Genomic DNA, 12,310 nt, shown 5'->3' on the forward strand with positions numbered 1-12,310 from the left:
CCACTGCTGAGGCCAAGGCAAACTTCCTGAGAGTAAGACATTATAAAAAAGGTTTAGGCTTGTCTTATCTATAATATAGAGCACATTTGGATGGTGGGAGGAAACCGGGGAGCCCGGGGGAAACCCACACGGGCACAGGAAGCACTTGCAAACTCCACACAGAAATACCAGATGGCTCAGCGAGGACCCAACACCATTGGTATTCTTGCTGTGAGGCAACAGTGCTAGTCACTGGGCCACCGTGCCGCCCATTCTGGATAAAGGAGGAAGAAGGGGAGGAGGGGGGTTTCTTCCAGACGAAGATAGTTGTAGAAAGGAAATGAGGATATATATAGTGATTTGGGATCCTTTGATTGGAGGATCATAATCAGCTAATGTAAACCAGCTGGGTCAATCATGAGCATATGCTCCTCTCGAAATTAGTTTAAAATTAAACTTCACTTAATTTATGTAGTCATTTTTTAATAATATCATTGCATAGAATACAATCATTTATCGATATGGCAGCAGAGATATTGTGTGCGGCACTTTTCACTTGCACTATTATACAGTGTCTATTCAGATACAGCCCATAACTTCTTTAGGCTGCATTTACACTGCAGATCTTGATGGTCAATTGTGATTTTGTGACTGTATTGGATTTTTTTGATGAGCTGCTTACTTCATCTTTTAAAAGTGACTCGTATCCGATTGTCTGCATTTACACAGCACACGGCAAAGGCGCAAAGACCAGGAAAAAAGAGCTAACAGCTAACAGCTGATAATTAAAGAGTGCTCTTTTCTCTACTCCTGTATGTAATCTGGTCACAGCTTTTGACAAGCTGTTTCACTATAGTTCATGACAGAAAGGTTCTCATTTGTCCATCTTCTTTTGATGTAAAGGCTTTTTTAAACCTTTAGGCATCTTAATGTAATGTCCATGGCGTGATTTATGATGTATGCGCTAGTTTTATATTAGTTTATATTGGTTACGTGGCGGACATTGCGCTCTCGTTAACATGCTTATGCCTGTGCTATATGACAATATAAAAGCTGTTTCAGTCCTCGTGTATGAGATGTAAGGTTTGGGACTGAAGTTTGTTCTGAAATGAAAGTGTCTGACTTGGCAGCATTCTCTATGGTTTTTAATGACGTGCAACTCGCATTGACAGGTGAAAATCTGATCTACCTGCTTACACTGCAGACACAAGAACACAAATCCAATTCATATCGGATAAATTTCCACATATGAACAAGGCCTGAATCTGATTTAAGTAAATCGGAATCCATGTGATTTGTTCCTGCTAACACGTACACGGGTCATATCCGATCTGTGGCACATGGGAGAAACAAATCAGAATTGAGTCACTTAAACAGGGCAGTGTAAATGCCGCCTTAGGCTGCGTCCGAAACAGCATACTTCCATACTATATAGTACGCTAAAATCAGTAGTATGTCAGAATTCATAGAATTCCAAAATCAGTAGGCGAGAAGTACCCGGATGACTTACTACTTCCGGCGAGATTCTGAAGTGCGCATCCCATGCACACTGCGCTATCCCATAATGCCCCGCGAGAGAATTCATGAATGGAAGTGATTGACGCAACTGACGCAGGTAGGTCACGTGACCATGACAAAATGGCGGATGTAGTACGTCCGAATTCTATTCATGCTTTTTACATTCATACTATACAGATTGTACTTTTCTACCGGCCGAGTAGTATGTTTAAATTCAAATGCAGTACCTACTGAGGAGTAGGCGGTTTCGGACGCAGCCTTAGTTTATAATCAAATCAGCTGTTTTAAACTATTTTTTTTTAAATGAGTAACTCAATGAATCACTCATTAGGGCAGGGATTTGTTGCCACCTACTGGTCATTTCAGTGTCATATGTTTTTTTAATCCGTGACAAGCCCAAGACACAGATTGTTATTGAAAAATCACCATAAATATAGCAGTATCCACTTTAGTCCTGCTTTATATTAAGTGACCTCATTTACTAATTAATTAATCAATTATTTAGTACAATACACAAACTATGTACATACATGTTTTTATATTGGACTAATATGTAAAATAATATCTGTTTGTAATTACATCTGTAATTCATTCATTCATTCATTTTCTTGTCGGCTTAGTCCCTTTATTATTCCGGGGTCGCCACAGCGGAATGAACTGCTAACTTATCCAGCAAGTTTTTACGCAGCGGATGCCCTTCCAGCCACATCTGTAATTGATTCCTGTAATTACATTAAGAATTGCCCATCCCTTACCTTAACCCAACCTTAAACCTACCTGGACCTGTCTCTAACCCTACCCCTATCCCATTTCAAGAGCATCAGAAGAGTTCTGCAATACTATATGAACACAAGATGTACATTCTATGTTTTTATGATATAAAAATGTTCTTAATCTACACTACCTGACAAAAGTCTTGTTGCCTATCCACGTTTTAGGAACAACAAATAATAATTTGACTTCTAGTTGATCACTTAGTATCAGAAGTGGCTTATATGAAAGGCAAAGGCCTCTAGGACAGATATAATGTCCAGTATAGAATATAAAGTCCTGCTGCAGTGGAGACAGAATGAATATTGTGTCTGACTCCATCATGAGCTTGGAGGACTGCATCCATACATCTCTGACATGACTCAAATCACTGATTAATAAAGTCATCTGGAATGGCAGAGAAAGCGTTCTTGCAGGACTCCCAGAGTTCATTAAGATCCTTTGGATTCATCTTCAATGCCTCTTCCTCCATCTTACCCCAGACATGCTCAATAATGTTCATATATGGTGACTGGGCAGGCCAATCCTGGAGCACCTTGACCTAGAGATCTGCGCGGGAGAACAAAACCGGGGGGAGAACAAAACCGAAAATCACCCAGCTATACAGAGTCCAGACAGCCAAGCTGTCTGTATAAACACACACACACACACACACACACACACACACACACACACACACACACACACACACACAGCACCAAGCACACACACACACAGACAAAGCTCTCTCTTTCTCATACGCGCGCGCACGAACACACACACAAGCACCAAGCAGACACACAGGCGTTTGCTGTTATATCAACTCAAAGACTTGTAATACCATGTATCAAGTACCAATGTAATACCAAAAGGTTTTATATAAAGGTATATAAATACTGTCGCGCCAGCTCCTGGCCGCAGCGCACATTTATTACTCTCGGGCCGATTCCGGCGCGGATGCGGCAGCGTCGGCTCGCTTACGGCCACCGCGCTCTCTCTCTCTCCCTTTCTCTCTCTCTCTCTCTCTCTCTCTTTCGCGCGCGCACTAACATACACACACACAAGCACCAAGCGCACACACAGGCAAAGCTCTCTCTCTCTCTCTCATTCGCATAGCAATATCCGCGATATTGCTAGACAGCCTGCTCCCATCCCAAATTAAACCCGTTACCGACCGATCCCGCGATTTATTCGGAAATTTATTCCCGCGCCGTAGAAATCTGGTCGGGTCCCGCGGGAATGCAGACCTCTACCTTGACCTACTTTACAGATCTCTCACATGCCCATATACTGAATGTAACCATGATTTTTCCTTCACCAAACTTGACTAATTTCTATGAGAATCTTGGGTCCATGCGGGTTCCAGTAGGTCTTCTGCAGTATTTGTGATGATTGGGATGCAGCTCAACAGATGATTCATCAGAAAAATCCACCTTCTGCCACTTTTCCAAATGATCAACTAGAAGTCAAGTTATTATTTGTTGCTCTTACAACTGGGATCAGTATAAAGTGGGACCTCATTTTTTGTCTATATCACACCCTTATTGAGAATGATGGAGGTTTTCTCTCTCACACACCTTGTCAGATGGCAGGCACTGCAGCAGAATCTGCTCTGGGTCGTTTTTCCTCTGTAGCGCCAGGAATCGAACCCGAAACTGTTTCAATCGGCGATACATCTTTCTGACCACTCCGCTAACACACCTGTGAGTGGTGTACCACAACCAGTACCTGAACACACACACACAAATATCATACATACGCAAATATCATACATACACAAACAAACACACATATGTCAGACTGTATGGGTTCACATTAGATTGTGTGTGTGTGTGTGTGTGTTTGCAGTTGCTCACCATGAGAAGTGTGTGATGAAGAAGACGGCGTAGATGTGTGTGACGTACAGGGACACTTGAGCGGTGACGTCTGTCCAGGTGTGGGCCGTGGGGTCGCCATGCATCAGGTGCAGACGGGACAGGTCCAACATGTGTCCTGAACACACACACACACATATATATATATATATTTAGATATATTTATATATATTTATATATAAATGTGTGAACCTAAAACTTTCATCTACAGTAAGCAGTAGTACTTTACACAGTACAATAGTTTAGCAGTATGTAAACATAGCAGTTTTCCACCAAACAAATGTTCTGTGATTTTCTATCATTCAAAAATTTTAATATTAATTATTACGTTTACTTAATTTTTAAATTTTTTAAATGCCAGTATAAATATATATACAGCACAACAGTATACTTGAATTTTATACTATAACATTAAACTATAAACTATAAATTTTGTAAAAATAAAAGACAGATTCAAGACTAAATGTTTGAAAGTGAAGAACTCGCTTCAAACTGTAACTTACTGTTACAATTTAAAAAAAAATAATATATTTAAAACTGTAATATATATATATATATATATATATATATATATATATATATATATATAGTATCTGTAGTTTTAGGTGCTGCACATCTTGTATCTTCACACCATAGACAACAAAGATAGTGGGGCCATTCTTCATCAATGGAAACCTCAAGGCCACTGGATAATTGAAATTGCTACATGATGATGCGTTTCCCTCTTTATGCACTGAAGCTGGCACGTTCCCAGTTTTTCCAGCAAGATGGTGCACCACCACATTATGGGTGTCAGGTCCAAGCCTTCATAGATGAACAGTTTCCTGAAAAGTGGATTGGTCGTCGTGGGCCAGTTGATTGGCCCCCAAGGTCTCCCGATCTGTCTCTCTTAGACTTTTATCTTTGTGGTCATCTGAAGGCAATTGTCTATGGTGTGAAGATACAAGATGTGCAGCACCTGAAACTACGGATACTGGAAGCCTGTGCTGGCATTTCTCCTGCGGTGTTGCTATCAGTGTGTGAAGAGTGCGAGAAGAGGCTTGCATTGACAATCCAACACAATGGGCAGTACACTGAACACATTTTATAAGTGGTCAGAAACTTGTAAATAACTCATATAAGAATAAAGTAACGTGAAAACCAAGCACACCATTGTTTTTCTTGTGAAATTCCCAATAAGTTTGATGTGTCACATGACCCTCTTCCTATTAAAAAAAACAAAAGTTGGATCCAAGATGGCCGACTTCAAAATGGCCACCATGGTCACCACCCATCTTGAAAAGTTTGCCCTCTCACATATACTAATGTGCCACAAACAGGACATTAATATCACCAACCATTCCCATTTTATTAACTTGTATTCATATATATGGCCCACCCTGTATACATAGTAGCCTAGCAGGTGTACAATTGCATTTCTGAATGAGATCCAGAATTAAGCAGTTACTGCTCCTTCTTATGCACAATGATGAACAATGAAAGAGCAAACAACCAGGTTGTCTGCTTTGATAACAATGAACTTCACTGAGACCCCTACCCCACCCTCTCAAATTACAGGGGTCAACCCACTGAGCTGGGAAAATACTGAAATGCCTATTTATATGGAATAATCACATCCCTGATATACATACATTTATTAAATATTTAGCAAACAGTGTGAATGCAATATGAACAAAGATTCTACTGTTTCACACTGCATCTATTTTAGTTTTATATCTAGAGTTACTGAAGTTTGTCCTGCGCGCTTGCGTTTTTTTAGTTACTTCTTTGGTTTGGTGCGTTAATCTGATCATTACTATTATTCAAAAGAAGGTAATGATTCGCACTCAATTGCTTCATACTGTTTTTATTTTTACTTTTTCTTACATTTTACGGGTGATAACAGACAAACAGACGTTTCGGCACAAAGCCTTCCTCAGTTTTATGTCTACAAATTTCAGCTGAAAAACTGTTTGAGTATTCGTGCATTAGAAAAAAAAACTGATCATCTAATGACGAATAAAAAAAACAGTTTGCCATTTTACTAGTTTGACAAAAGGGTTTGCAACACTAAAACAGCAGATCCAGTGTTGAAGATGAAGACTGTATATAATCAGCTCATTGCACACATTCCTCAGTGATTACCAGCATTAATGTCTAGAACATGTTCAGGCTCTAATGTGTGTGAATGTAAATCTCTCAGACTGTAATGAGATCAGACTGGAGGGAATGTGATGCAGTACCTGTCACTCCAGGTGGGAGAGGAACTTGCACTCTGATTGGCTGAAGGAAGTGCATGCTGGGAGTTTGAGAGAGACGCAGCAGTGGACCAGCACTGGCATGAGGGTCTCCAGCCAGATCCTGCACCTCAGACAGAGCCACCTGCAGAACCTGAGGGAGAAAACACACTCACAAATGGATCAAGTTAACTTAACAAAAGCTGAAAGATTCGAGATTGGAACAGTAGCTGCTAGCAAACAATTATTACTATTTTATTTTTAAATTCTTAGCATTACTCAGATTACTATTGTTATCTAAAACAAAAACCATAGCTGTATTGTTTAAATGTTTTATTAATGAGATTTTATTAATCAACTTAGTTGTTAACTGTATTAACTATACCTTATAGTATAAATAACAAAAGTACAGTATCAGTATAATATGGGAAACTATAATTAATATTATTATTTTTAAATAATATTCACTCTGGTTCATTTATTATTAATATAATAATATTATTTATAATTTCTCGTATTAAAAATAGGACTATAAGCACAAATATTGAATCATGTAATTCAGAATTCTGTATTATTGTACAGACCTGCAGTGTGACGGTGCGCGTCTCCGCTGTACAGTTTGGAGGGAAACTGAGTTTGATCCCCGGGTCGCATTGAGAGACAAGCAGCGCCCCCTCTGGAGACACACTGCAACTGTCCAGGAATGGACAACACACGGCCACAAACCAGGAGAACTGAGACACACTGCAGCAGGCCAGCTACAACACACATCATAACATTCATGTGTCAGGGTGATGTTAAAGGATTGACAGTACTAGCGATGCCGATATATGATAACCTGATATTTTAGGCCTTTGTGGCCAATAGTAGATATTTAATAAGGCTATATTTTAAAACTAATTTTGGCCAACGACAATATCTGATATGCCGATGTTTTAAGCCATTTTGGGCAATGACAATATCCAATAAGCCAATATTTTTTTAACTAATTTTCGCCAATGATGATATCCGGTAATATCTGATAAACCAAAATTTTAAGCCATTGTGGCTAATTACGATATCTGATAAGCTGATATTTTAAATTATTTTGGCCAATAGCTGATATTCGATAAGCTGATATTTTAAGCCCTTTTGGCCAATAGCTGATATCTGATAAGCTGCTATTTTAAGCAATTTTGACCAATGACAGTATCTGATAAGCCGAAATTCAAAGCCATTTTGGCCAATAGCTGATATCTGATAAGCCGATATTTTAAATTATTTTGGCCAATAGCTGATATCTGATAAGCCGATATTTTAAATTATTTTGGCCAATAGCTGATATCTGATAAGCCGATATTTTAAATTATTTTGGCCAATAGCTGATATCTGATAAGCCGATATTTTTAAATTATTTTGGCCAATAGCTGATATCTGATAAGCCGATATTTTAAATTATTTTGGGCAATAGCTGATATCTGATAAGCCGATATTTTAAATTATTTTGGCCAATAGCTGATATCTGATAAGCCGATATTTTAAATTATTTTGGCCAATAGCTGATATCTGATAAGCCGATATTTTAAATTATTTTGGCCAATAGCTGATATCTGATAAGCCGATATTTTAAATTATTTTGGCCAATAGCTGATATCTGATAAGCCGATATTTTAAATTATTTTGGGCTATGGCTGATATCTGATAAGCCGATATTTTAAATTATTTTGGCCAATTGCTGATATCTGATAAGCCGATATTTTAAATTATTTTGGGCTATGGCTGATATCTGATAAGCCGATATTTTAAATTATTTTGGCCAATTGCTGATATTTGATAAGCTGATATTTTAAATTATTTTGGCCAATAGCTGATATCTGATGAGCCGATATTTTAAATTATTTTGGCCAATAGCTGATATCTGATATGCCGATATTTTAAGCAATGTTGACCAATGACAGTAGCTGATAAGCCGAAATTCTAAGCCATTGGGGCCAATAGCTGATATCTGATAAGCCGATATTTTAAATTATTTTGGCCAATAGCTGATTTCTGATAAGCCCATGTTTTAAATTATTTTGGCCAATAGCTGATAAGCTGATATTTTAAGCAATTTTGACCAATGACAGTATCTGATAAGCCGAAATTCTAAGCCATTTTGGCCAATAGCTGATATCTGATAGGCCGATATTTTAAATTATTTTGGCCAATAGCTGATATCTGATAAGCCGATATTTTAAATTATTTTGGAAATTTGGGCCACTGATGATATAGAATAAGCCAATATTTTGGGTCATTTTGTCATATAGCTGATATCTGATAATATCAGGCATTCTAGAAGCAGCAATATGAAATACGTTGTTTGTCTGTGATTGATCTGATTGGCTGACCCGTGCAGGACGTCCTCCAGGCCTGCAGCTGTGTTTGTCACTTCCTCTTCTGGTCATGGTGGTCAGTGTCGTCCAAGACTGACCATCAAACCTGCGAACCACCACGTCACCTTTCCGTGTTTTACGATAGGGAATACACACCCCAACCAGCTAAAAGAGTGACAGGGGGAAACACACAAAAACGTATTCGAATTTATTATTTTTATTGCTCAATAAGTTTATTAATTACAATTATTCTTTTTGAAATGAATATCATTTAAAATCATTAAAACAAGATAATTTCAGTTATTACATATATTTTATATTATTAGTTAACTGTATATTTTACGGCGTATATTCATTTATATTTATTAATTATTTTGTTTATGGTTTATAAAACATAAACCTTATGACTAAACTACTACACTAAAATTACAATTATGTAATAAATGGTGTTCATTAACTATAATTATAAATGCATACTTTTTAATTTATAATTTTTATAAATGATTAACTACAATATTTATTTAATAATAATATAATTTTGTAAGTAATATGTATATTAATTAATTATGATAAACAATATTAAACTGAGCTTTGTAAATATTTTACTCTTAATTTTTTATGATAATATTTCCTTATTATTTTAGATAATAAATAATTTATATTTATACCATAGTAATATTTCTTAACATATATATTTATATTAATAAAAACAAAAGCAATAACCTTCTCAAATGTGGCTCCGTGTGGGCGGAGCTCCAGCTGGCGACTCAACAGCACATCATGCTCCTCTAGCCACACCCACTTCCTGTCCGGCCTCTTCTCTGCCCACTGAAGCTGAGTGACCACACCTACACATTGCCTTGGAAACAAGAGCTCCGCCCCTCCAGGAAGAAACACGTGACAGCCAGCAGGAGACACTTGAAAACTGAGAAGAGTTACGATGAATCCAGCATAACTGAATGTACACTGCATACTACAGCGCTCCAGACTCCCTGCAAGCGTGACTAAATTTTGCTAGGTCACGGCACTACAATGTTGCCGAACTAATAAACGATGACATTCTCTTGCATATGAAAAGCATTCCCGAATGCAAGAAAAATTTAACATAACAGTGCTACTTATTTGTCTTGTATGTCACACAGTCCATTTATTAGTTTGGTTTAAAAAAGAGCTGTGACTAGAGCCGCGGGACCTGACCAGGTTTCTGCGGTGTGGGAATAAATTTCCAAGTAAAGTGCGGGAGTGGTCGGTAACTGGTTTTATTTTGGACGGGAGCAGGCAGTCCAACAATATCGCTCCCGACTCCCAAGCGAGCAAGCACGCGTATGTATGTGTGTGAATGAGACAGCATGATGGTTATAGAATCAGATAAGTCTCAAAAGAAATTCACGCAAAAGACACGATGTACACATGCGTAGCCAAATTCACGTGCATAAAACCAAATTCGCCTGCGTAAAATATTTATTTATATTCACAAAAAAATTTCACGTGCACAAAATAAAAATACATTTTCATAAAATACGTTTCACAAATGCAAAACACCATTTGCAAATGTATAAGAGTGTACAAAAAGTTTAGAATGTTTAAAACTTGCGAGTTCATCCTGAATGAGAATGTGCTAATCCTCTTTCACGTACGACTCCCCCTGGATACGTGTGTGTGTATTTTTGAGACTTTCCTGCCAGAGTCAGGGCTACTCGTACCTTTCAGCCAATCAGATGAGAGCTGTATTCAATAAAACCAACTCTGCGCTTCTTTTGCGCAGACTGTTCCTCTCCAGCATGGCGAACGGAGAAAGCAGCAGTCGCAATTTTTAAAATTTATTTATTTATTTGACCATATCCTCACTCTTTTTATCCATTATTTTGCCGCAGCTCCGCTCTGCTTATTTATTGTCTCGCAGCCCCATGAGCAGAATGTATCCTGCAGGGTAATTATAAGTATTATTCCGGCCACACTAGCATTGCAGTGCCATTGTGGTCCAGTGGTCAGCACGTTGGGTTACTATGCCCAAAGAACCGTGTTCGATCCTCACCTGAGTTGATTTTTTTTTTCATTTTTATTGTTAAGACATATAAAACTAAGGTTGTTGATCATTTGAAGTTCTAAAGCAGCTGTTTTCTTGAAAAATATGTGATAGTGTCATTAGAAACTGAATGAAACTGAAAAAAAAAAAAGAGATTTACTCAGGTGAGGAACAAGGAACAAAAAAACTGACAATACAACATCTGAACTGTGTCGTTGGCTGATAACTGATGACAGTCTGTTGAATTAATAAAAGCGAGTGGTCAAATGTTAGTCTGGAGCCCTCTGCTGTCTATGCAACGTAACATGTAGGCTCACCTGTGTTGATTGAATCCAAGATGTAGCTCTGGGATTTCAGAATCTTCCACAACTATATGTAAAAAAAAAAGTCAGTGTGATTTCATCCAGCAACCCAAACACCAATCAAAAAACATCCTCTAATCCGATTTGTTTCATGAATATATTATCATATTAAAAGCAATATAATATAGGCTCTAACCTGGGGTGAGTTGGGCAAGCGGAGGTGGTGTTGGCGGGCGCCCCAGCGGGTTGTTCCTCACATCCAGCTTGTCAAGCATCGGAAGTGAGTGTAAACAGTCAGGAACACTCCTCAGATCATTACTCTGGATTAGCAGCTGCCTCAGAGAGCGCAGAGACCCTGACGGACACAATTCAACCAATGCAAATTACAAAATGCAAAAGATTTTCATATCTCTTTCTGGGCTATTTCTCTTCTGTTTTTCCAAAGTCCAGATTTAAGTAATAAATCTTTTTTAAAAATCTATATAAATATATAAAGAATCTTAGATACTTAGATTATGCTAGAGTTGCATAATACAACCTGGTAAACAAATTATTCTAATAGTCTTTATTATTTTTTATAGTTTATTCTATTTATTGGTCTTTCATCTAGTTTGTTTTCTATTACATGAAATATTAGCTTATTAAATATGATTAAAAAATTACCACCAAATACATTTATTATTTATTTTATTTAATTTAATGTAATTTATTTATCTTTTTATCTGAATAAAATTCCCATATAGTTATATTTACATTTATTTATGTAATATAAATTTTTTATTATCCAATTATTTAAACATATTAAGTTACAAATATAGTTACATTTAAAATGACTTATTTATTATATAATATTTAAAAAAAACTATACTATAATTATTATAATTTTTTTGAATTATTATATGAATTATAAAAAATATATTAAATAAAATAAATTTTTACATTTTCATCTTGCCACAAAAGTATCCTAATATTTATTAAAATCCTAATAAATATCTTTAAAAAAAAACAACCCAGCATTTTTTTGTGAGTTTCATCTATTTATGTGTGTTTATGTATATTTATTATTTAATACAATTCTGTATGTATGTATTACACTCTAAAAAATGCTGGATTGTTTTAACTCAATGTTGGGTTTGTCCAAATTTGTTTATGTTTGGATATATGTCCATATCCAACCCATTAAAACAGCCCAGTTCTTATATAATACATACAAATAAACCATTCGAGTCAACCTTATGTTCATGTTTAGCAAGTCAGCCAAAAAAGTGTGCATCTGTTTCTCACCCAGCGTCTC

The 12,310-nt window shown here is 36.9% G+C and overlaps 1 protein-coding gene across 4 annotated transcripts in view; it reads right to left on the minus strand.

The window, feature by feature from the left end:
* The window catches only part of pidd1 (p53-induced death domain protein 1), a 38,220-nt gene that overhangs the window by 11,951 nt on the left and 13,959 nt on the right, over nucleotides 1-12,310 (minus strand). For all 4 annotated transcript variants that reach the window (XR_015525937.1, XR_015525936.1, XM_087311411.1 and 1 more), the window contains exons 3-11: nucleotides 12,301-12,310; nucleotides 11,213-11,371; nucleotides 11,032-11,083; nucleotides 9,412-9,613; nucleotides 8,704-8,853; nucleotides 6,922-7,095; nucleotides 6,344-6,491; nucleotides 4,104-4,239; nucleotides 3,825-3,975 (exon numbers count right to left, since the gene is read on the minus strand). The exon at nucleotides 12,301-12,310 is cut by the window's right edge and continues 404 nt beyond it. Coding sequence is in view for 2 of the 4 variants with exons in the window: in XM_087311411.1 (XP_087167537.1) it covers nucleotides 3,825-3,975; nucleotides 4,104-4,239; nucleotides 6,344-6,491; nucleotides 6,922-7,095; nucleotides 8,704-8,853; nucleotides 9,412-9,613; nucleotides 11,032-11,083; nucleotides 11,213-11,371; nucleotides 12,301-12,310 (1,182 nt within the window). In the remaining 2 variants the exon portion in view is untranslated. The remainder of the gene's footprint in view (nucleotides 1-3,824; nucleotides 3,976-4,103; nucleotides 4,240-6,343; nucleotides 6,492-6,921; nucleotides 7,096-8,703; nucleotides 8,854-9,411; nucleotides 9,614-11,031; nucleotides 11,084-11,212; nucleotides 11,372-12,300) is intronic.

The sequence above is a fragment of the Danio rerio genome, chromosome 25 (assembly GCF_052040795.2).
Source record: "Danio rerio strain M-AB ecotype USA chromosome 25, GRCz13ab, whole genome shotgun sequence".
Taxonomy (NCBI): domain Eukaryota; kingdom Metazoa; phylum Chordata; class Actinopteri; order Cypriniformes; family Danionidae; genus Danio; species Danio rerio.